Source organism: Brassica napus, chromosome C3 (genome assembly GCF_020379485.1).
Source record: "Brassica napus cultivar Da-Ae chromosome C3, Da-Ae, whole genome shotgun sequence".
In the NCBI taxonomy this organism is placed as follows: Eukaryota; Viridiplantae; Streptophyta; class Magnoliopsida; order Brassicales; family Brassicaceae; genus Brassica; species Brassica napus.
This window is the reverse complement of record NC_063446.1, coordinates 2,298,577-2,323,344: the sequence shown is the minus strand read 5'-3', so window position 1 is coordinate 2,323,344 and position 24,768 is coordinate 2,298,577. Positions and strand designations below refer to the sequence as shown.

The following is a 24,768-nucleotide window of genomic DNA, read 5'->3' as shown; positions in this document are numbered from 1 at the left end:
CAACCATATGGATCACATTCTTGTACATGTTAGAGTCCCATGCAACTATGCAAGGAAGCTTTAAATATTCATAACACATATTTGACGTAGTAGTACGTGAAGAGATGTCCACGTTTTCTATGAATCATATCAGGCTTCATCTTCTTCTACACTACTGAAGGTTGGATACAAGCGAAAAGTGATAGTCTTTGCTTCTTAGGGTTTACATCAAAGATGAATGACCTCAGAGGGATACGAGTTTTGATATCTCGCAAAGACTGTGTACTAGAACTTTCTTCTTGTACTCAGAAAGCAAAAACTCCTCACTCAACTTCTCAGGTGTCTTATCAGCCTCTTGCTGCAGTTTTGTAACTTGATCTAAACCTGTTTGCAGCTTTTCTGAGATCCTATTGTTCTCCTTTTTCATGTTTGATACTTCACCTCCAAGTTTAGCTCCTTGATAAATATATAGTAAACTTTCTGTTATCTTATTTTGTATGTCTCCCAGAGTTGCAGCTCTTGATTTGATCTCTTTCTTTAGCAGCAAACTTTTTTTGGAGCCAGATGGTTAGTTCAGTGCGGACCTCCCTGAGGTGTTTGTAAATTGTAATTAGGATGAACGTTTGATCTGAGAGAGTGCTTATCTTGATTCTTCTGTTCTCTGATCTTCAATAGCCCAACGTGCTGCAGGTTTAACATTTTCAGACCCAACTGAATCATCTGGAAACTTTGTATCAGCCACATCTGTTATATGGTAAGACATGAGCTAGTAGCCTTAGACTCAAACTATCCATTTACTTTCTCCTCTAAAATGATTTGAACTCTTCATTTTTCTGGTTTTCTTGAATACTGTAAATTTTAAATTGAAAAAATATATTTTTGGGTGTAACAAAAATGGAAAGTGCTTATCAGAAAAAAAGGAAAGTGATATGTTTTGTAGTCGACAAGTGGAATAGTTAGTTTAAAAAAATAAAATGCCATTATGCGGGAGACTATCATTCTGACGTGTCGAAACGTTGTTCATTCGGAAACGACACCGTATTGCAGTCTGCGCGAATCCTCTCCTCTCTTCCTAGAAGCATCTCTCTGAAGAAACAAGCTTGAAACCTAATTGTCACTTCCCTTTGAGTTATTTTTTAAAAAACAATCCGAGGTGAGTCTTTCCCTTTTCTATATAGATAGGTTCATGTTTCTGCATCGATTCTTTCGATTGTAACTTCTATTTTGGATTCGTATTTTGTTTTTAACTTATCTTCGGCTCTGTATGGTTCGTGTTAGGTTAGCTTATGTAAGTTAATTATAGTTGTGATCCATATAGTATAGGTTTATGGTTATGAATACGGCACACACGGACCGAATCGAACAGTGTTTTGTGTGTTCGGAGGCGCTCTAGTTCCTTATCAGTTCAATGTCAGATTGTTGTGATTATTAATTGTCTCAAGGATCATACTGCATAGGTCTTTTTTCATTGCTTTAACTATTCTCACTCTTTGTTATATAGAATAAATACTACTCTTAAGATGGTAGACTTTCACTGGAACTGTTGTTTGCTGCATCTGAATCATACACTTATGTTTCAATGGTGTGTTTCATTTGTCTATTGCAGAGCTCGTGTTGGCACCCTTTAGTTTTTTTTTTCCGTTTGACTGTGAGGCTTATGATCGGTGCTTACTAACACCTCATTGACTCTGCTCAAAATATGACCCTCTATGGTTCATTGCATTTGTCCCATGGCGTTGGTCTTTGCAGAAACCAAGGGTGCTATAAGCCAGAAGATGTATGTTTCTTCAGTTTTATCCCCCCCTGTAATCGTTTTCTTTTAATTTATATATCTTCTTCCCCGTTCTAAATATGTGCTTCTTCTCAGAGTGCCATGAGTACTAGGATGGGTATATCAAAGAGTCCTCTCTCATTAGTTGTTCCGGTAATATTTTAAAACCAGCTTACATTTAGTCATTCAACTTGGTTTGCTGATAGTTGGTTACTTATTGTTTTTTTTTTCTCTTTCTATACAGTTGGGACAACATTGTTTCAGGAATATTTTACTCTCGGATTATCTTCGTAGGCCTATTTCTTCAGTACCATGCAGAGCCACTGCTTTTAGGTGTCATTCTTTTTATGCAGGAGTCAAGGTCATCGAACCTCCTATCAGAGCTGCCACTGTGGTGCTAACAAAGTAAGTCTCTCTCTTTTTTTTTTCTCTTGTCACTTGCAGAATGTCCACTTGAAACTATTATAATTTCTATTATTATAAGGCATCTGACTCACTGATTCTACTGAAATTGCGGAAGTAACCGCTCATGCTTTGTTATTGCCATGGTTATCCTTAGGGATGTTGTGATTTGTTTTTGGTGGGAAATTTTGAGGTGTAGTCTGTAAATATTTGCACTCCTTGTGTTGCAGCTCACACAGGTTAATACAACAACACCCTCTCGTGAATAAGTTGGTGCCAGCTGTTGCTTTTCTTGTTTTCTCCCTGTGGGGTATAGTGCCTCTAGTTCGCCAAGGAAGAAACCTATTAATCAATGTAAAGTGTAGCCACTATTTAGTCTTTTTTTCATGCTCTCTTTTCTGGTGCTGCCTCGGTTTAAATTAATGGTCTAATATTGCAGAAGAAAAATGATAACGGATGGAAAAAGAGTGGTACGTACCGTGTTATGACCTCGTATGTTCAACCTCTGCTGCTATGGTTAGGAGCCTTATTTATCTGCAGGTATATATATATTCCTAGGTTCATTGTTCAGATATGTGATACTACTTTTTCGAATTGCTTTGTTGAGATAATTGATAGATTGTTTAATTTTGGATAAAGGGCGTTAGATCCTGTTGTTCTTCCAACTGAAGCTAGCAAAATTGTAAAAGATCGGCTTTTGAATTTTGTGAGGTCATTGTCAACAGTACTTACATTTGCCTATTGCATATCGAGGTAAGCGTGTTATCTTTTTCATCTTATGTTATATATGTTAGTGCTACATATCTCATGACTTCTGATTATGTGTCCATGTAGTCTTATCCAACAAACACAGAAGCTCTTCTCTGAAACAAGTGACCCAAACGATGCAAGAAATGTATGTAATGTTACTGAAAGTTTCTGCTTCCAAGATTAGAAATCTAACTGGGTTTCTACTCAGTATGGTTTGCCAATTTTTCCAAAATGGAACAGATGGGATTTCAATTTGCTGGGAAAGCAGTGTATTCTGCTGTATGGGTTGCTGCTGTTGCACTATTCATGGAGTTGCTTGGTTTCTCTACTCACAAATGGCTCACTGCTGGAGGTCTTGGGACAGTTTTGATTACTCTTGCTGGCCGAGAGGTGAGACCTCACTCACATTTTTATTATGAATAAGATAATATTTGATTAACCTGATTTTTTTGCCGTTCCAGATTCTGACAAACTTTCTTTCAAGTATTATGATCCACGCAACCCGGCCATTTGTTAGGAACGAGAGGATTCAAATAAAGATTGAAGGCTATGAAGTGTCTGGTACTGTGGAGGTTAGTAATCATACATAATCTTCGAGCTTAAGATATTGTGTGAATCTATTCCTAGGTTCTCACATGGTTTGTTGCAGCATGTTGGTTGGTGGTCACCAACGATCGTAAGAGGCGACCACCGAGAGGCGATCCACATCCCAAACCATAAGTTCACAGTCAATGTCGTGAGAAACATTACTCAGAAAACTCATTGGCGTATCAAGACTCACCTAGCAATCAGTTACTTGGACGTTAACAAAATAAATGTGCGTTTCCTAACACTCTTATATTATCGTTTATGCAAGTTAAGTGCCAGGGCCGGATCTGAGATTTCGGAGTCTATAAACATTTGTATAAGAACTTTAGTTAAAAAAAAACTGTTCGTAATTTGAAGGCTTATTTCTATATAAAAAACTTTCTATATAAATTGTTAGCTGATTTTTGCTTTGAACTTGTCCAAAACAGAATATAGTAGCTGACATGAGGAAAGTATTGGCCAAGAACCCTCAAGTTGAGCAGCAGAAGCTGCATAGAAGGATATTCTTGGAGGATGTCAATCCAGAAAATCAATCCCTTGTGGTTAGACTTCTATGCCTTTTTCTTCTTTTCCATCAGATATTTCAGCAAGTATTTGATTTTGTGGTTCTAACATCTGATTTTTCGTTTCTACAGATACTTATCTCTTGTTTTGTGAAGACGTCCCATCGCGAAGAATACTTATCTGTAAAGGTAAGTCAAAAGTTTTTACACTGCAGTCTTTTTTCTTGGATTGCTCAAGTTTTTACACTGTTGGCGAAAACAGGAAGCTATACTGTTGGACCTTCTTAGAGTCATAAGCCATCACCGAGCACGTCTAGCTACACCAATTCGTACAATCCGAAAGATGCACACAGCCGCTGACATGGAAAACGCACCGTTTGGAGAATCAATGTACGGTCCCGGAGGTGTTGGTTCTAAGCGTCCTTCGGTGGTGATCGAACCCTCGTACAAAATATATGGAGAAGACAAATCGAAATCTCCAAAAAGCGCTTCAGACACCACCAACAAGGTACGTGATGAAAGAGGAGTAAAGCCAGGAGCCAAACCGGTTTCTAAACCGGCTACCACCGCAAAGGATGAAGCAAAAGTGTCAGGAGGAGCTGAGAAACCAAAGACCAAGAGAAGTGGTAGCAAGACAAAGTCACCAAAGAAGGATACAACAGATGGTTCAACGTCATCAGTGTCTAGATCAGCTATGGAAGAGAATTTAGTACTGGGGGTTGCACTAGAGGGCTCAAAGAGAACACTTCCAATAGATGAGGAAGAGATACAATCTTCTCCCAAGGAAGCAGATACTAAAGAACTGACCAGTGCCGCTCGGAGATCTGGAAAGGGAACATTGGTGGCTGATAAGGAAAAGGAAGATGGCCAGTCTCATACTGTTGCTTCAACTGAACTCTAAGATGTAAACTTTTTTCAACTGAACTCCTAGAATTTTTTTCAATAAATATTTGTAACATGATTATAACGCTTAATATTTTTAACAAAAAAAAAAAAAAAAGCAGCTCAGTTTAATTCGGTTGATATCGAACATTTAACATTTTTGACCAAAAAAACCCATTAAATTTCGAACTAAAAGAAAACTAACAAAAACCCGTTTATTTACTTTTTTAAAAATAACAGCCCATAAAGTCCAACTATGTTTTAACCTAACGTGTCTTGTGTTGTTGTTGTCGCAATTATGGCGTCCCGGGAGAAAAGGAGGAAGAGGAAGAGGAAGAGGGAGGCGTCGCCTGAATCGAACCCGACGGGTCAGTCTTCGTCCCCGATTCCGTCGCTTCCGTATGATTTGGTATTGCTCTGCGTGGCACGCGTCTCAAGGTTGTACTATCCGACTCTCTCCCTCGTCTCGAAGAGCTTCCGATCTCTGGTGTCGTCTCCGGAGCTTTACAAGACGCGGTCACTCTTTGGCTTCACCGAGAGCTGTCTCTATGTGTGCATACAAAATCTTGCTGGTGACGCTGACTGGTACACCCTCTGCAGGAAGCCTGATAAAACTCTAAAAAGCGGATCAAGTGGGTACGCTTTGGCTAGAGTCCCTGATCCCAATTCTCCTCTTTGGCACTGTAGGAACGTGGTGGCAGTTGGTTCTGATATCTACAACATTGCCTTTCCCAGATCCCTTAACGTCTTACCTAGAGTCTCGATACTGGATTGCAAGTCTCATACGTGGATCGAGGCTCCAAGTTTGCCGGTTGAACTCCATTCATTTTCCGCCAGTGTGGTTGATCACAAGATATATGTAGCAGGTTACGATCACCGTTTGATGAAGAACTCTTTCGAGGTGTTCGATACAGAAACCCGGGTTTGGGATTCCCTGTCCGCCAGCGACCAGGGAGAAGAGATGTCTATTAGTAAAAAAACTGTGTCTATTGACGGAAAGTTCCATGTGGTGACTGATGAAGAGGTCCTTGCTTACGATCCCAAGCAAGGTAAATGGGACATGGTTGGGAGAGGGATGCGTGGGCTTACGATTTCAGATGATTATTGCGTGATAGGGAATGTTTTGTACTCTGTTTATGAAGGAGTGTTCAAATGGTATGATACTGAGACAAGAACCTGGAGAGATTTGCAGGGTTTGGTAGGACTACCTAAGATCACTCGTCATAGAGAGTTTATTAGATTGGGTGATTATGGTGGGAAGATGGTGGTTTTTTGGGTTCATGTTATTTGGCCTTACTACAAGAAGATTTGGTGTGCAGAGATTTCGCTTGAAAGGCGGCCTGACACTAGTGAAATTTGGGGGAAAGTTGAGTGGTTCGATGAACTGCATAAAACCAATATATTTTATCGGGTTGAGAAGGTTCTCTCTACTACTCTCTGATGAATCAACGGAACGCCTCTTCTTTTAGGTGTTATTTGTTATTCGACTTTGATCAATGTACTTTGTTAAGCTTATTTATTGGAATGTACTTCTTTCTTATAAAACTTTTTTTTGTGACCAAAACTTAATTTAATAAACAGCTTCTTTGAAGAAGCACAGCTTGTTTTGACTGACTTGTGGTTTTGATCATGTAATGAAAAGATTAGAGAGAACACGTGAGAGGTTACTTGTAGAGTTTTTTGATAATTCATGAACTGCTAGTTTATCATTTGGAAACTGATGATATATGCTTATCAAAAAGAACACTTCCAATAGATGAAGAAGAGATACAATCTGCCAGTCTCAAACTGATGTTTCAACTGAATTCTGAGATGGAAAGAAGATTGTTTTTTATTTTTTTATTTTGGTCGAAGGAAAGAAAGACAAAAGATAATAGTATACTCTCCCAACAAAATCACTAAAAGTGATTGTTTTCTCTAACAAAGATTCAGAAGATGAGGGGGGTTTAAAGAGGAGTGGAGTTAGGGATGTTAACAATGGGTTTTTTACCCATAGGGTACCCTAAACCCGGTTGGAATTTAAAAACCAAAACCCGTATATTCAGTTTTCAAAATTCGCGGGTTTATTTTGGGCGGGTCTTGATTTATAAATTACCCGTTCGGGTTTTACCCTATCGGGTTTCGGGTACCCTATGGGTTTTTAAAAAAAAAAATATAATTGAAAGGACGACTTTTACCCTAATTTTTAAGGATTTAAATGATTGAAATCAAAAATTAGATGTATAAATCAAAACATACAATGCCCACTATTAAATTTTGCACTCTCTATAACTTATTTATTTACTTACATTATGGATATAGTATAAATTTGCAAATTGAAAATTATGAATGATGAAAATTTTATTTGTTACTTTATACAGAAAATAAATTTGATAATTGAAAATTAATCAAATTTAATACAAAACATGATTAAAATTAAATATTCAATACATATAAATTTAAGTTAAAACTATAAAACTTTAACTAAAAAACCACAAAACTCAAAAAAGGGTTTTTTTCGGGTACCCTTGGGTAACCCTAAAGTTCTAGGGTTTTTCGCGGGTTACCCTAATAGTACCGGGTTTTTTTCGGGTTTTATAGTTTAGGGTATTTTCTGGGCGGGTTTAGTTTGGGTTCGGGCCGGGCCGGGTTTTTTTGCCCATGACAACATCCCTAAGTGGAGTCAACCAGCGCTTCAGTAATCTTCTTCTCTAGTTCTTTAGGCTCGATCCACAATGAACTTTGCTCATGCAGCAGCTCCTTCCTCGGCTTTCTTCTCATCTTCCCTTTTCTGTCCCGTCATTCTCCAGTATTCCAGCTTCTCTGCTCTTTCTTTCATGAGATTCTTTCATCTGCAGTTTTTAAACACGAAAACGGCTTATGACTCTTGCGTAACCAAGCGAATATAAGCAAGGAACTAAAACTATTATCAGAAACCTGAGAGTATTTTACTTTACAGGCAAGACAAACCCTTTCCCACACTACTTGATCAAGATTCTCATCACTTAAGGTATAAATTTCTCTAATTTTGTGTTTTACCTTTTCCCTAGCTTCTTGCAAGTCCCGAAGACTTTCTTGATTGAAGCTTGAAAATGGCAGATCCAATAGGAAGCTATAATCTGTTAAGTCCCTCCCGGTTGCTTCATATTTTCCTTTCACCTCCTCATAAAGCTGGGCACGACTCCACTCTATGTCAAATTTGAATTCTCCATTCATAACATCTGTCACAAAAGCGACTCTGCATTCGAGCTTTTGAAGCTCGTTGTTCAGCTCCTTCAGCATACGTTCCTGTAAAAAGAAAACACTTGAATGAATGTTGAGAATAAGAGAGAGAGAGAGAGAGAGAAAATTTTGCAACCTTTCTCCTCCTACAAACATTGACCATAAGAATACAAACATTGACCATAAGAATATGTACACAACAACTTCACTAAGCAGAAAATCAGACCCATTTCAAGCAGTTAGTCATTAGCATGAAATAAATGACTCACGAATAGGCTGTAATGACCAGACATTAATTCAACGAGTCCATCTACAGACGCCTCGGGCAGGGACAAATACGGCTGGAAAAGAAAATGCAAAACCAAAGGGACGAAAAGGTATTCATGTCTGACATAGTGTTGTTTTAAGGTTAGAATGAAGCCTAGCGAAAGTGAAATATTCATTCATACCTGATTCATACTGAAAAGGGCTTCCACCATGTCAACAGACCGGTTGTTCTCCACCGAAGCAGCTACCTAAGTAGTTTCCAGAGAAGAACTAGTCTTTAAGACTTTGAAGTCACACAAAAGCTGAGAAAGTGGTCACATGATGAAACGTACCTTCTTCCAGTCTCTGCCCTGCTTCTGATAGGCTTCATAGAAACGCTCAAGCTCATCTTTCGTCCACTGAGGTCCTAGCTTGTTCTTCTGAGATGAGTAAGCAAAAGAGCATCCAAATTATAAAGATAGGATCTGAATAAGATAAGAAAGAGATTCCAAGTAATCATTCAAAATAAATCAACACAAATTAAACTCACAAGTTTCTTGATTTTGCTTGGTGGAGAGGCTTCTTTGTTGAAGTGCTTGTTGGTATTCATGGAATTCTTACTAGACATCGTATCCTATCAAAGCAGTAGCTGAAGAAGTTGTTTATTCACAAGCCTTAAGAGGAATATATATATATAGTTACAAAGACTTATGAGATTTAGTAAATTACAAGAAAAGGAAAGTTTGTCCAAAAAAACAAGAAAAGAAAAGTAACAAAATATGTTAAGATCTTCAATATATCCTGATTTCTCTGCATAGTGAATCAATCTCACTAGAAGAAGGAATATCAGTTGGTCGGTTTTGAGTCTTAAAGACATATACAGTAGAACATTTATAAATTAATAATGTTGGGACTTTAAAATTTTAATAATTTATAGAGATATTAATTTACAAAAAAAAAATCTTATTTAGATTTTTTATTTTAAGACATATTTATTCAAAGATAAGAAAAATAATTGATGTTAGTGTATAGACATTAATTGTTATTTTTTTTAAATTTGACATTTATATTAATTTTATTATATTATTTGGTGTATATAATATATATTGCATAGAAATTAAATGTGGTTTTAGGTATAATATTACTAAATCTTATCAAAAATATATTAAGTGTTAAGAAAATATAAAGATATTTCCATTGTGAATATAAAATAAACAATATAATAATTGATTGTTACTTATATAAAATATGTATACATACAAATTATTAATTTATAATTTTAATGGGATCCTATATATAGATTTTTTTTAAAAAAATATTATATTATTAATTTATTGATTTATGTCAAATTTTGAACCAGTCCAAGTTGAAACCGGCAAAATTTATTAATTTAAAGAGATTATTAATTTATCAAATATTAATTTATAGATGTTCTAGTGTATATAGTTATATTTATACATGAGAAACATCAAATTAGTTATAAATCCAAAATATTACCAATATTCAAAATAATACATTAAACCAAAATAGTAAAGAATATATATTAAAATTAATTTAAAATATTAAAAATATGGAAGCATGAAAACTAGGATAAAATATTAAATAACATAAAAATAAATAGTGAATCATGGTGAAGTAAATATACATATATGTCATTTTACAAATTTCAGAGATAAGTATCATTATAGCCCACTAAGATCTCTATGGTGTATTTCGTAGATTTTATATCGAAAAGGATACGCAAATCTTAAAATATCTTCACCTGCCGATTGCATAATCTGTTAGAGCATACATCAAAAATTGATTTGATAAGGGCATAATTGTTTTTATAATTGCAGAACAGTACTCAACAATCTATAATGATATTTACCTAATTACGCCTAAAGGTAAGTGTAAAGAGTGCAATTTCACTAAAAATAAATCAACAAATAACAAAACATAATATATGTATAATCTAAGAAAATACAAGGTTTCCTTTGTGTGTGTGTGTTTTGTAAGGTTTCTCAGTGTTCTCTTTGTTGTTATTAGCTTTAAATCGATTATGGATGTGCCTTTAGAATCTTGTTTAAGGATTCAAATGAGTCTGGCTTACATTACTGGAACTTTGTGCTAGATAATGGTTATGCCATCGGGAGAACAAGGAACCGTGCGGTCTCTCAGGGTTGCACCACTGCAAGAGCTGGAGATAACGTAGCAATAGCTTTGCAAGGGATTGATGCAAATCAAGTCTCTTCGTTGTCTAACTGCTAAACAAAGTGCAATGCTTGAGGTTTGTAATCTCGCTTTATTTTGTGTGTAACATTACTAAAGCTGGTTTGTATGACAATGTTTTGTTGTAATAATAATCTGCAGGTGAGTCTTCATTATCCAGTTTGTGTGGAGACATTTTCTGAAAGTAGAGCTCTTGGAAGAGTGAGACCAGCACGACCACGAAGCAGGTGAGAAAATTAAACTAAAAACAGTTAATTTATATATTTTCATCCTCTGACGAGAAGAGAAACCCTAAAACCTGTATAAGTGTTCTCCTTGTAGAACAAGGAACACGTAGTCGTTCTGCTTATCTTCTTCGTTTTCCTCTCTATTAAACTTGCAGTCTTCTTTAAGCACCGGAGCTGAGAACTTCACGTACAATCTTATGTCTCTCGCGGGGAAACCGTACACTTCCTCCTTGACTTGTAAACACCTGTCTTGCCCTCGCCATATATATGTAAGTGTTTCTATGTATAAGAAACAAAAGAACGAGAGGAATAAGAATCTTTCTTTTTTCTATTTTTCTCTCGTGTGACAAACACATTATCTCTTCTCTCTCCCTTTAGTCAAACCAATCTACTACTACTAGTTGTTCTTGAGAGTTCAATACTTTGTTTTTGATAAAACTTAGAAAAAGTTGTTAAGTAGAAACATTCAAAGGTGAAACAATCTCTTTCTTTTGAGGAAACGATCTCATATCTATCTATCTTTTCCTCTCTTTCTCGCTGCTGGTACTTCCCGGCGATCTCGTCCTCTTCAACTTAGAACTCATCGAAATTTCGGTTACATCTCTGAGCTTTTGGAGTTCGCTTTTCCAGATAGCTTTAGGAGTTAAGGTTTCAACTTCTATAATTTTTCGGTTTACGTTTTCCCTAGCGTCTTGCAAGTCCTGAAGAGTTTCTTTGTTGCAGCTTAAAATTGACAGATCCAATAGGAAGCTATAATCTGTTAAAGCTGGGCACGACTCCACTCTATGTCAAATTTGAATTCTCCATTCATAACATCTGTCACAAAAGCAACTCTGCAATGGAGCTTTTTCAGCTCTTCTGCCAGCACCTTCAGCATACGTTCCTGTAAAAATAAGAAAACTACATCAATCAAACACTTGAATGAATGTTGAGAATAAGAGAGAGAGAAAGTAATCTCTAATGAATTAAGACTAGTAAGAAAATTTTGCAACCTTTCTTATATAATAGGCTTCAAGCCTTGATTTATAAAAATCTTCAATAATTTCCTGTGGGCTTTCATATTTCTTGATCATGTCATTTTCGTCAAACAAATACATATTGCCCGTGGATAACGTTGTTGTGAGTCCAAGTATTTCTTTTTCCTCTTCTGGAGTCATCTTCTTTTCTGTTTTCTTCAATTCAATCTGAATACTCACAGCTGTGTCGTTGCTTCTGTCTAGGTAGTTCTGAAGCCAAAAAAAAAAAGAACCAGTAAAAAGTATGAATAAAAGATACAGAAGAATAAAACAAAAACACCAAAATCTTGTCTTGTACCTCGATAAAAGCAGACACTTTACCACGATTTTCCTTTCCTTTATCTAAGGAAGAAACATAATTATTCGTCCAGACTTCGATCGGCAGCTCTGTCACGAGACGGGTTTCGGCGTTACCAGAAGACTCCTCCAGTCGACCAAAAGTTTTGTATCGATTTTCCCCGTCTTTCGTAATAGTCCCTTCAAACCATGGATCCATGGGCTCTGTCTTCTCATCATTGAGTAGATGCTCTACGTTGGAGATAACATCTTTGAGTTTATAATTTGGGATGAAGGTACTCCAACCACTTCCAATCCCTCTACATCCATTAACTAGTACCATAGGAACAATGGGATAATACCTACAAGCATTAACATGTAGTAGATGAGATTAAAAACAATAACAGACTAAGTTAAACTAGTTTAACAAACAAAAACAATTACCGCATGGGCTCTGTATTCTCCCTATCTTCATCGTTCAAGCTGCCAGTGAGTGCATCAGCATACTTATCGTCCTCCTTGGGAAACAATATCCTTGTTTCTTGAGAAAGCTTAGTGCGAAGGTATCTTGGATCTGCAGCATCGTGTCCACCCTACATGTCCACAATCATGTTCAGAGACAAGCGTAGATCAACAAGGAGATGAATAACTTGCTCTATTAGCTATATACATACCGCAATACGTGTACCAAATTGACCAAGAGATTGAAGTAATGGCAAGTTGTTACTACCAACATGATGCTGCGCCATCTTGATGATTGTATTGTTGAGGGCTTTTTCACTGTGATAATAATCACAGTGCGTCAATACAAGAGCAGAGACTTGGGAGACCTTGATGTCCTCGTTGGAACTCCTCTTAAGCAAGCAATGAAGTATCTTTCTCTGTCCGGGTTTGAGACCATCAAGCATTGAGGGTACTGACCGTTTCATATTAGCCATGAAGAATGATGCAAGGTCTTTTTCAATGAAATCTGTGAACGTAATTTGCCTTGCTTCAGTCTCGTGACGATGAGAGTTAGGCTGCACAGGAAAAAAAAAAATAACATCAGAAGGCCAAATATAGTGAGCAAAGAACAGATATATATATATATATATCCTTACATCAAAGTTCTCAAGCATTTTTTTTCGGTATTTACTATTCCCATTAAAAGCACCATCTATTGCTTCTCCGTGGTCTTTATCGTCGTCGCACACAAAAACCCTTTTGTGATTATCAATGTGTTTGAAGTATTCGCAGCCCTCCTCAGAGGTATGTGTTCCCAACCCCTGATAAGGCATTAAAAAGAGAGAAAGTTAGAAAAATACAGAGAACATGAGCACTTTCCCAAAAGTTCTCTGTTAACTTAATGCAAACCTTGTAATGTGTTGTCTCCCATTTAGATAAATTATCTGACTGTTGTTCTTTCCATTCAGAGTACTCAGCCATCGTGTAAAATGACTTGGCTTCAACTCCATTTCTATTCTTAACCTGAGTACAATATAGCAGTTGTTAATAATAGTTTGTCTGCTATGTACTACAAGAATATAGTAAGAAATTACCTTAACAATTGGTGTCCTAAATTCACTTAGGAAAGGGGGATTGAGCTTTAACAATTGGGGCCAGTTGTGGTGAAAAAAATTGATCAAAAGCCCCTTGATATGAACACCATCTTCATCTTGATCGGTCATGATCATGACATGTTTATATCTCAGCGAATCGGTTGTAGTGTAGCTCGTCTCGTCCTTCAAACCGATAATGGTTTTTATGTTCTGAAGTTCTCTATTTTTCTTGATACTTTTCTGGCTTGCTATCCTCACATTTAATAACTTACCTTGCAAAGGATAAACCCCATAAGTTTTTCTTTGCAAAGAAGAGAGTCCAGCCATCTGAACATCAAGGAGGAAGAATATTAAATGTTGAGTTGATGTGTTGTAGAAGAGAGATGTTTGCAGATAAACTTACAACAAGGTGTTTTGCAGAGTCTCCTTCAGTCAATATCAATGTACACTGTTTCTCTAGGTCCTCAGCATCATGCAGCTTCTTAATTGGAAACCCTCGAGTTACTCCAGAAGCATCATGGCCTTTTCCTTTACTTTCGCTCTCCTCCTACAAACATGACCATAAGAATATGTAGACAACTTCACTAAGCAGAAAATCAGACCCATTTCAAGCAGTTGGTCATTAACATGAAATAAATGACTCACGAAGAGGCTGTAATGAGCAGTCATTATTGCAGCGAGTCCATCTACAGACGCCTCGGGCAGGGACAAATACGCCTGGAAAAGAAAATGCAAAACCAAAGGGACGAAAAGGTATTCATGTCTGACATAGTGTTGTTTTAAGGTTAGAATGAAGCCTAGCGAAAGTGAAATATTCATTCATACCTGATTAATACTGAAAAGGGCTTCCACCATGTCAACAGACCGGTTGTTCTCCACCGAAGCAGCTACCTAAGTAATTTCCAGGGAAGAACTAGTCTTTTAAGACTTTGAAGTCACACAAAAAGTAGTAACATGATGAAACAAACACAGTTGAGTACCTTCTTCCAGTCTCTGCCATGCTTCTGATAGGCTTCATAGAAACGCTCAAGCTCATCTTTCGTCCACTGAGGTCCTAGCTTTTTCTTCTGCGATGAGTAAGCAAAAGAGCATCCAAATTATAAAGATAGGTTATGAATAAGATAAGAAAGAGCTTCCAAGTGATCATTCAAAATAAATCAACACAAATGAAACTCACTAGTTTCTTTGTTTTGCTTTGTGGAGAGGCTTCTTTGTTGAAGTTCTTGTTGGCATTCATGGAATTTTTACTAGACATCGTATCCTAGCTATCAAAGTAGTAGCGTAAAAAGTTGTTTATTCACAAGCCTTAAGAGGCATATATATAGTTACAAAGACTTTTGAGATTTAGGAAATTACAAGAAAAGGAAAGTTTGTCCAAAGAAAAAAAACAAGAAAAGGAAAGTAACAAAGTATGTTAATCTTCAATTTTTCCTGATTTCTCTGCGTTCTTTCTCTGCCCAGTAGGTCGGTTCTGAGAATTCAAATGTGTGGCAAGAGAAAAGAAGAGTGAAGATCACAAAAAATAAAGGGCCAAAGAGACTTATCTTGAACGTTCATATTTATCTCAGTCATCTTCTAACTCAAAAAATTTGACATCCTTAATGTTTCATGTCGGCTTCCATTGCTTCTGCATTATCAGGTGCACACTTCCTTGTCGTTTCCATCTCCTCGCTCTTCCAGTAAATCATCATCCATCATGATCTCACCCTCCTAACCATTGACGTCATCTACTTCATCTTTTCCTCTACGTATCCTCCTTTTCTTTTGGCAAGTGCTCCATCGTACGTGTGCATCTCTAATTCCTTGTCCAATGTTCCCTGCAAATTCATAGCCTCGTTGTTTGCTTGCCTTGACTTCCTTGCGTTTGCCACCTTTCCAGCTCTTTTCAACATAACCAAAAACTGCTCTTCTATCTCGTTCCACTTTTGTTTTAAAGGTTTTTGCTTTGTTGCTTACGTTGGTCAGACCCGTGGCTTCGTCCATAGATAAGATAAGGAGTGTTTCCAGTATGAGCATGGCAGTTCATTTAGATCGCTTGGACAGCTACCTAACAGAAAGCTTGAATTAGACTGATGGTCAGTGACATCATAAACGAATTTTATCATCTAATTTGGGATTTTAATAATTAATACATTATTTCTGTTGTAATGCTATTGAAATTAATTGATATTACCCTCCACAATTCTGGAAGTTGGGGGTAATAATGATAATTTATTTATCGGGGTGGTTATGAGAATGTTGGATGGAAGTTTGGGGCTATATAATAAATATCCGAAATATTCGGTTGAGAAACAGCTCACCTGTCTCTGTCTCTATATTCATAAATGCTTTTCACTTCCGATCTCTCCGCCATAAAGTCTATACTCTTTTGCTCTCTTTGGTGAGTCCGAAGAATCTCTTTTCTTTCTAGCTTTAGTTCATGGCGGGGTCTTTCTCCTTCGTCCGTCGCGTGTACCTCACTCTCTACAACTGGATCGTCTTTGCAGGATGGCAAGTCAAACTCCTCCTACGCTCTTTACTGTTCATCTTCTTCTTCGTTTCCTCTCTGATTTGATTTTGAATTGTGGTTCTCAGGGCTCAAGTTCTGTACTTTGCGGTAAAGACGTTGAAGGAAACGGGACATGAACATGTCTATGACGCTGTGGAGAAGCCTCTCCAGCTTGCTCAGACCGCCGCCGTTCTCGAGGTTAGTGGTTTTCTCTTTGCATTTCCCTGGTAATTAGAGGATTCGAACTTTTTTTTTGCAACTGATTATAATTCCCTTTTGTGTTTCCGGGTCTCGAGCAGATTCTTCATGGATTAGTAGGTGAGTGATCTGATCCATTACACTAGTTTTGAGCTTGAAATGAACCATAGTGATGGAACACTCTTTAAGATCTTTGACTGGTTTGTGTTCTGCTTTGTCTCTAAACTCGAGTAGGTTTGGTCAGATCTCCTGTCTCTGCTACTCTGCCGCAGATAGGTTCAAGGCTGTTTCTGACTTGGGGCATCCTATACAGCTTTCCAGAGGTTACTTACTAGCATTACGAGTTCATTGTTTCTGTTTAGTACGGTTTCAGTTTTTTCATCATTTGATCTTTTTGGATCATGTTTTGGTTAATTTTCAGGTCCAGTCACATTTTCTTGTTGCGTCGCTGGTCATAAGCTGGTCTATCACGGAGGTGATTATATTATCTATTATACCTTTTGATTGGATCTGAAATGTCTACACTTTGTTTTGTCTTCCGGATGGTTTAGAAGGTTCCTGTCACATGTATTGTTAAGAGTACAAATCAAGAGATTCTATGTTTGGTATATCTAGCTGTTTAGATTTGACTCCTTGAAACTAAATTTGCACATGTATAATTTTTTTGTTCTTGACTCAAAAGATTGGTGAAGTCTTCATGTGCCTTAGTTAATATGTTTGGTTGAATATCCCTGTCTGATGGCTTCTTATTCCAGATTATCCGCTACTCCTTCTTTGGTCTTAAGGAAGCTCTAGGCTTTGCACCTTCATGGCACTTGTGGCTCAGGTATGCTAATTCATATGCAGTATTATAATACGCCTTGATAATTGATAAATAGTTAAACCTGATGTCATTTATTTTTGAATTTCGTTTAATCCGTTCAGATACAGCAGCTTTTTAGTGCTGTACCCGACCGGTATCACCAGTGAAGTAGGTCTTATCTACCTTGCCTTACCACACATCAAGGTATCACAATACCCTCATTCACATTCTTACAATACTACATTTGAACCATGATGCCTTATTGTTATATTTTCCTTTGGATATATTTAGCCTAGTAAATCTCTTTACATTAGATCGACTGAACTTTGATGCTTCTATGTATCATAAAGCTTTAGTTTTGTAATGTGTATTGTTGATTCCTGAATGGTCAATTTGCTTTTTTTTATTCTGCAGACGTCTGAGATGTACAGCGTTAGGATGCCAAACACACTGAACTTCTCGTTCGATTTCTTCTACGCAACGATACTCGTCCTTGCAATCTATGTCCCAGGTAGTCCACACATGTACAGGTACATGCTTGGTCAGCGTAAGAGAGCTCTCTCCAAATCCAAGAGGGAATAATAAAAAAAGCTTATAGAGAGTGGAGAGACCAAAGCCTCAGCTCATCAACTGCTTCTTTTCTCTTGCCTAGTTTCTTTCATGTTCTTCTCTTTGTTAGACTCTTTAAGTCTTTCGTTTTCTTTAATTCCTCAGGGATCGTGTAAACTTTAAGCAGGTTACTATATCAAGACTAATGTAATGACTAGGTTAATACGAATTCTATTGTCTTGCTTCTTACTGCGATCTTAAACATGAAAATGAATCAAATAATTGTTGTTAGATCATGAAACACACATTTTCACGTTAAAGTCAACGTAGTTGGTATAAAGAGAGAAAGAAAAGTCAATGTAGTTAGTTCGTTGTAAGGATCACTGACATATAACCGAACACGATAAGGCTGTCGTGAACCAACACAGAGCACACAAGGATATGTGACTCAAAAGGCTTCACGAGTCGTCGTAACCATATTTAAATTTTTCTTGAATTTAAGAAATATAAACAAAAGAGGAAAACACAAAAGCGACACCGTATTAATTCTCCATCAAAAGCTTCTTCTCCGCCTTTCATTCTTTTTGTTTTTGTATACAACACCGAGGGAAAAAAAATAAGCAAGAGAGAAGTAATCCAAAATCTGTTGGATGTGTAGAGAATAAATGGCCGATCGTAAAACCAATAATAGGTGGAACTGGGAGGTGAGTGGATTCGAACCCAGGAAGTCTTCTTCTGAGGAGACCGGTCACCGTACGACCGGTCCACTGCTGCGGCGTTACTCGATTTCCGCGGCTCAAGCACCGGAGCTCTCGAAGCAAGCGCTTGCCTCCAAGTTTCTCGGATTAAAGGAGAAAGTTAAGGTGAAAAGCCTCTTCCTTTTCCACTTTACTTTCACTCCACAGTCCACAGTTGTTGTTGGCGTACCTTATGGGTCCATCTCGTTACAAGTTTGAATGTAAAGATTGGATCTTTGTGCTTAGCTTTGACCATTTCAAGTTGGGTTTAGATTAAAGGGCTGATTTTTATTTCTAAGTGTGAGGAGCTGAGTTTATAGAAGTTGTGATCAAATAGGCTAGGCTGTGTAATTGGGAGATTTGATTGGAAGTTTAGTGTGTAGCTCTCTTTTTTTTGGTTGAAGCTATTGATTATCAAGAAAAGATAATAATGTGAATTGGTTAAACAGCTTGCAAAGGATGATTACTTGGAGTTGAGACAGGAAGCTACTGATCTGCAGGAGTATTCTAATGCAAAGCTTGAGAGGGTCACTCGTTATTTAGGCGTTCTTGCTTCCAAAAGTCGTAAATTGGGTAAGTTTTTCTGTTTCACCCCACCAATGTATGTAAGTTCTGTCAAGCATCAAAGAAAAAAAAACTGATTATTAATTATTACATTTGGCACATTTTTTCACTGTTGAAGAAGAAATGTTGATAGAACAAGAGTTGGTTGGCCTCTTTCGTATTATTAGAAACTTCATAAAGCTATCTATTTCCGATATTGGAAAGTTTTTGAATCTATGGCATTTCAATATTTTATTTGTATTCTACTGGTTATCTGGTAAAGTTTGGTAGAGTGTTGTATTCATTTATCTACTTAAACCACCACAGATCAAGCTGTCCTGGAGACTGAGGCAAGGATCTCTCCACTTATCAATGAGAAGAAAAAACTGTTCAATGACTTGTTGACGGCCAAAGGTACCAATCTTTCATAACGAATATTTTCTTTCTTTGAGAATAGTTTCACTGATCTTCTGATAGTTCTCTGTGACCTGATGAGTAGTGTGTTTCTTTGTATTTCAGGGAACATAAAGGTGTTTTGCCGTGCAAGACCGTTGTTTGAGGATGAAGGTCCTTCTATTATAGAATTCCCCGGGGATTGCACCATATGTGTAAACACTAATGATGATACTATCTCCAATCCCAGGAAGGACTTTGAGTTTGACCGAGTTTATGGACCTCATGTTGGACAAGGTCAGTACCACAGTTATTTTGGAATATGTAGTCTCTCCTAATGTCACCATCTCTTTCTTATTTTATTTTATTTTTTCCCTCAGCGGCACTGTTCAATGATGTCCAACCTTTTGTGCAATCTGCACTGGATGGATCTAACGTCTCAATATTTGCCTACGGAGAAACTAATGCAGGGAAGACATACACCATGGTTACCATTCTTTTTCCTTTTCCTCTCAAAATTCACATCTTGTTGAGCACCTAGCTATCTTCATCTTCACATTGGCTCTCCGCTGAATCTTTTGACTGTTTGTTTTGCCAGGAAGGTTTGAGTCACGACCGTGGTTTGTATGCTCGTTGTTTTGAGGAGCTTTTCGACCTAGCGAATTCTGATGCAACTTCCACATCTCGGTTCAGTTTCTCTGTTTCAGTGTTTGAGATCTATAATGAACAGGTACTAGTACTTTTGGCTCTCATTTTCTTTGCCTAGATGGGTTTTGTAATGTAATTTAAGCAACTTTCATTTTCAGATCAGGGATTTACTTTGGGAAACTGAGAGCAACTTGCCGAAGATCAACATGGGATCACATGAATCTATTACAGAGCTCGAACAAGAAAGAGCTGATAATCCTTTGGAGTTCTCAAGTGTCTTAAAATATGCATTTCAGAACCGGGGAGATGATAAATCAAAATTTAACGTGACACATCTGTATGTTTTAGTTTCTGCTTGAATAATTATATGTGTCTGCTATGGTTCTCTAGTCTCATGTCTTTAAAGGATGGCTTCTTCTCTCTTTTGTAGGATTGTCACGATACACATATACTATAGCAACACGATTACTGGAGAGAATATGTATAGCAAGCTTTCTCTGGTTGACTTGGCTGGAAGTGAAGGTTTAACCGTTGAAAATGACGGTGGTGAACACGTCACTGATCGGCTTCATGTCATGAATTCCATTTCAGCGTATGTTAAATTGTTCCTTTCTATTTTTGTTCACTGCTCCATATGTAGTCGAATGATAACTTTATATGTATCACACTTGTTCTTTAGGTTGGGAGATGTTTTATCATCTTTGACGTCAGAAAAGGATTCAATTCCTTATGAGAATTCAATTCTAACCAGAATACTTGCGGATTCGCTAGGTGAACTTGCATCTTTCCTCTTCGTTTCGCCTTGAATATATATATATATATATATTATTTATTTTTTTTTGCTTGAAGCTCTTTGTAACTGATATTCAATTTCCCTGTAATGCGTAGGGGGAAGCTCCAAAACATTGATGATCGTTACCATCTGTCCCAGTGCGGAGAACTTGTCTGAGACAATATCGTGTCTCAATTATGCTGCTAGAGCTAGGAATACTGTGCCAAGCCTTGGGAATCGAGACACAATCAAGAAATGGAGAGACGTGGTAAGTGAAAGAGAGAAAACAATTATGAAAGAAAATACAGATCCATGATTTAGTTCAGGATTTAACTTGATTGATGGTCATGCAGGCAAGTGATGCTCGGAAGGAGCTGTTGGAGAAAGAGAGAGAGAATCAGAATCTGAAACAAGAGGTTTTGGGCTTAAAACAATCACTTAAAGATGCAAATGACCAGTGTGTGTTGCTCTACAGTGAAGTGCAGAGGGCGTGGAAAGTTTCATTTACATTGCAATCAGATTTAAAGGTTTATACAGCTTTCACCTAAGTTCTTTTTTGGCTTTTCTACAATTCTTTATAATTGCTCATAATCCATTTTGTATTTCATGCAGTCAGAGAATACTATGCTTGTAGAGAAACATAGACTAGAGAAGGAGCAGAATTCTCAGTTAAGAACTCAAATAGCTCAGCTTTTACAGTTGGACCAAGAACAAAAACTGCAAATGCAAAAACAAGACTCCACCATTCAAAATCTCCAGGTTGGTTCTCTATGAATATTAGCATCTACTCTTTAGAATTCAAGATCAATAATGTTAAAGGCAATAGATTTTTTTTAATTGTTAACTTCTCTGCACATGATAATCGAATAATTGTCCTGATTTTTCATTTAAATTGTGATGCAGGCTAAAATAACAGACTTGGAATCACAAGTAAGTGAATCTGACACAACAAGAGCAGGAGATGCCTTGCCAAAAGCCGCTGAGAGCACAGTTGAATCTTCTTCTGTTACCAAGAAACTTGAGGAAGAACTCAAAAAGCGTGATGCACTGATTGAGGTTCGTCTCTGTCTTACTCTTGACTGTATTCTGAACCATAGATATTTGCACTAGTACACTTAACTGAAGAGAAGGATGTTTTCTGCAGAGATTGCATGAAGAAAACGAAAAATTGTTCGACAGATTAACAGAAAGGTCAATGGCTGTTTCGACCCAGGTAACTCGTTGCTCTTTATAAACTGCTACTGTATGTTCAACACTACGCACCTGGAGCACTCCATTGCTTAATTATTATCTACTATTTTGATTTCTAGGTGTCTAGTCCCTCATCAAGAGCATCGCCAAACGTTCAGCCTGCCAGTGTTAACAGGTGATTCCAAGATCAGTTTGAAACGATTGAGTTTTGATTCTGTCAATTTCATTATAATTATCCCTTAACTATCAACTGATATGTGATGTTATTCATCTTGGAGAAACAATAGGGCAGAAGCTGCTGCGTTACCATCTACAGCGAATAAGAATGAAGGAGCGATAACTGTAGTAAAAACTGGCTCTGAACTAGCAAAAACCACACCAGCTGGAGAATACCTGACAGCTGCATTGAATGACTTTGACCCTGAAGACTATGAAGGTCTTGCTGCCATTGCTGACGGCGCAAACAAGCTACTAATGCTGGTACTTGGTTAATCTCTTATTGTGTTAGTCCAGTGGTGAACTTATACAAAATGAACCATTTTATTTTCTATCATAATTTGAAGAGAAGCTTGTGATGTCTCTGACTTGCAGGTTTTGGCAGCTGTCATCAAGGCTGGTGCGTCCAGAGAGCATGAGATCCTTGCTGAGATCAGAGATTCAGTCTTTTCGTTTATTCAGAAAATGGAATCAAGAAGAGTAATGGATACAATGCTTGTTTCCCGAGTCAGGATATTATACATAAGGTCTTTACTGGCTCGATCACCTGAGCTTCAGACAATCAGGGTGAGCCTAGGCATACCACTCTAGGTGTTTTTTTTCCTTTATCCATGTAAAATTAATCCAACTTTCTCCTTTTAGGTCTCTCCTGTCGAAAGCTTTCTTGAAAAGCCTAATACAGGTAGAAGTAAAAGCACTAGCAGAGGAAGCAGCCCAGGTAGATCCCCGGTTCGATACCTTGATATGCAGACTCATAGATTTAAAGTAAATATAAAGCCAGAAAGGAAAAACAAGTTGGCATCTGTTGTTTCAAGAATGCGTGGACTTGAACAGGTAGATTCACCTTGAAAGAGCACTTGGTTCTCAAACAACATCAAGACACTTATGTTCTTGCTTGTAATGGTCTAGGATTCTGGGAGGCAGCAAGTTACTGGAGTTAAACTGCGGGAGATGCAAGATGAAGCCAAAAGCTTTGCTATTGGGAACAAATCCTTAGCTGCATTGTTTGTTCACACTCCGGCTGGTGAACTGCAGCGTCAGATTCGGTTATGGCTTGCGGAAAACTTCGAGTTTCTCTCCGTGACCGCGGACGATGTGTCAGGAGGAACCACCGGCCAGCTAGAGCTTCTTTCCACGGCGATTATGGATGGTTGGATGGCTGGACTAGGAGCCGCGGTGCCTCCTCACACAGATGCTCTCGGGCGGCTTCTTTCCGAGTATGCAAAACGTGTCTATACTTCTCAGATGCAGCACATGAAGGATATTGCTGGTACCTTGGCGGCAGAGGAGGCTGAAGATGCTGGCCAAGTGGCTAAGCTTCGATCAGCTCTCGAGTCCGTTGACCACAAAAGAAGAAAGGTATATACAGTTATGAGGTGACTTTGATTGTTTTTTGTAGATATGTTCTTGTGCTCATGACTTTCTTTATCAGATTTTACAACAAATGAAAAGTGATGCGGCTTTGCTTAACTTGGAAGAAGGCAGTTCTCCTATTCAAAACCCTTCAACCGCAGCTGAAGACTCGAGATTAGCTTCTCTCCTTTCTCTGGATGGCATATTGAAGCAAGTCAAGGTATATATATACCTCCATTTGAGACGCTCCATACTTGATCTTGGTTATAGTTAATCTGTTTACTTGCGTCTTGTAGGATATTACAAGACAAGCATCTGTCCATGTTTTGAGTAAAAGCAAGAAAACAGCATTACTTGAGGCCCTTGATGAACTCACTGAGCGTATGCCTTCTCTTCTTGATATTGATCATCCATGTGCACAACGAGAAATAGCTACAGCACGCCAGCTGGTCGAGGTACTTAACGTAGATAGACAAAGAACTCAACCTGATATGATAATCAAACAAACTAACTTGTTTTCTTATTAACTGCAGACAATCCCTGAACAAGAGAACAACAATCTTCTGGAATATTCACACGGCCGGAGACCTTCATTTGAGTCAATATCATCAGGTGAAACCGACGTGTCACAGTGGAACGTTTTGCAGTTCAACACAGGCTCTTCGGCCCCATTCATCATAAAATGCGGAGGCAACACCAACTCAGAGCTAGTTATCAAGGCTGATGCAAGAGTTCAAGAGCCTAAAGGAGGTGAACTAGTCAAAGTTGTACCACGACCTTCTGTTTTAGTAAACATGAGCTTAGAGGAAATGAAACAAATGTTTGCTCAGTTACCTGAAGCTCTGAGCGTGCTGGCTTTAGCTAAAACAGGTGATGCCACGAGAGCTCGCTACTCTAGGCTCTACAAAACTCTGGCCATGAAAGTTCCCGCTCTCAGGGACGTTGTTGCTGATCTGGAGAAAGATACCTAAGTCATGAAACGGCATAGAGATGTTGCAGAGATACTATCCTTGTGTATTTATATTATTTTTTGTGAGAATTTGGCTGGCCAAATCTGGCGCATTTATGCTTACCTTTTGTGTCCAGATTCATTGTTGTGTAGTATGTAACTTTACTTTGTATCTTGCCATGATTCACACAGCAATAAGTGTTTACTTCCACAGAGAGTCATTAGACTTATCATTCCATGTCATGTGAATACAACGGCTCCCTAGTGCAGCGAACCAAGGATCATCTCTCCTATTAGATGGTTCTACTGCTAAGTAATAGCAGCTACATCATGAAGAAG

General features: G+C 37.8%; 5 protein-coding genes across 7 annotated transcripts; 4 read left to right on the top strand and 1 right to left on the bottom strand.

The window, feature by feature from the left end:
• Nucleotides 1-953: 953 nt before the first annotated feature.
• Nucleotides 954-5,025, top strand: LOC106430285 (mechanosensitive ion channel protein 2, chloroplastic). Of its 2 annotated transcripts, none has more exons than XM_013871061.3 (14): nt 954-1,132; nt 1,586-1,756; nt 1,847-1,903; nt 1,995-2,155; nt 2,383-2,506; nt 2,592-2,692; nt 2,792-2,905; nt 2,987-3,047; nt 3,143-3,292; nt 3,364-3,474; nt 3,552-3,719; nt 3,919-4,032; nt 4,126-4,182; nt 4,256-5,025. In XM_013871061.3, the coding sequence occupies exons 2-14, from the start codon at nt 1,679-1,681 to the stop codon at nt 4,892-4,894; spliced, it is 1,935 nt and encodes a 644-aa protein (XP_013726515.2). In that variant the 5' UTR covers nt 954-1,132; nt 1,586-1,678; the 3' UTR covers nt 4,895-5,025. The 2 variants fall into 2 exon arrangements, with proteins under 2 accessions (XP_013726515.2, XP_022566776.2); XM_022711055.2 differs by lacking the exon at nt 954-1,132 and adding an exon at nt 1,213-1,529 and having other exon boundaries at nt 1,563-1,756.
• Nucleotides 5,026-5,131: 106 nt separating this feature from the next.
• On the top strand, nt 5,132-6,489 carry LOC106384894 (F-box/kelch-repeat protein At5g51250-like). Its single transcript, XM_013824815.3, has one exon. It carries the CDS (start codon nt 5,174-5,176, stop codon nt 6,314-6,316), a length of 1,143 nt encoding a protein of 380 aa, XP_013680269.1. The 5' UTR covers nt 5,132-5,173; the 3' UTR covers nt 6,317-6,489.
• A 584-nt stretch (nt 6,490-7,073) lies between these two features.
• LOC106383350 lies at nt 7,074-8,987 on the bottom strand. Its single transcript, XM_022697867.2, has 5 exons — nt 8,873-8,987; nt 8,676-8,762; nt 8,346-8,591; nt 7,894-8,142; nt 7,074-7,706 (listed from the first exon to the last, which is right to left on the bottom strand). The coding sequence occupies exons 3-5, from the start codon at nt 8,517-8,519 to the stop codon at nt 7,632-7,634; spliced, it is 498 nt and encodes a 165-aa protein (XP_022553588.1). The 5' UTR covers nt 8,520-8,591; nt 8,676-8,762; nt 8,873-8,987; the 3' UTR covers nt 7,074-7,631.
• A 6,883-nt stretch (nt 8,988-15,870) lies between these two features.
• On the top strand, nt 15,871-17,876 carry LOC106430302 (very-long-chain (3R)-3-hydroxyacyl-CoA dehydratase PASTICCINO 2). The gene is made up of 8 exons (XM_013871091.3): nt 15,871-16,080; nt 16,165-16,276; nt 16,378-16,396; nt 16,511-16,599; nt 16,698-16,751; nt 17,032-17,102; nt 17,201-17,282; nt 17,493-17,876. Exons 1-8 carry the CDS (start codon nt 16,010-16,012, stop codon nt 17,658-17,660), a joined length of 666 nt encoding a protein of 221 aa, XP_013726545.2. The 5' UTR covers nt 15,871-16,009; the 3' UTR covers nt 17,661-17,876.
• Nucleotides 17,877-18,119: 243 nt separating this feature from the next.
• LOC106430311 (kinesin-like protein KIN-14A) lies at nt 18,120-24,640 on the top strand. 2 transcript variants are annotated; one of them, XM_013871101.3, is made up of 22 exons: nt 18,120-18,490; nt 18,814-18,937; nt 19,235-19,321; nt 19,427-19,597; nt 19,681-19,787; nt 19,899-20,030; nt 20,107-20,285; nt 20,379-20,540; nt 20,628-20,719; nt 20,837-20,988; nt 21,074-21,247; nt 21,333-21,479; nt 21,624-21,776; nt 21,865-21,933; nt 22,031-22,086; nt 22,199-22,391; nt 22,503-22,694; nt 22,770-22,961; nt 23,037-23,486; nt 23,560-23,700; nt 23,777-23,935; nt 24,014-24,640. In XM_013871101.3, the coding sequence occupies exons 1-22, from the start codon at nt 18,293-18,295 to the stop codon at nt 24,449-24,451; spliced, it is 3,768 nt and encodes a 1,255-aa protein (XP_013726555.2). In that variant the 5' UTR covers nt 18,120-18,292; the 3' UTR covers nt 24,452-24,640. The 2 variants fall into 2 exon arrangements, with proteins under 2 accessions (XP_013726555.2, XP_022566768.2); XM_022711047.2 differs by having other exon boundaries at nt 22,190-22,391.
• Nucleotides 24,641-24,768: the final 128 nt, after the last annotated feature.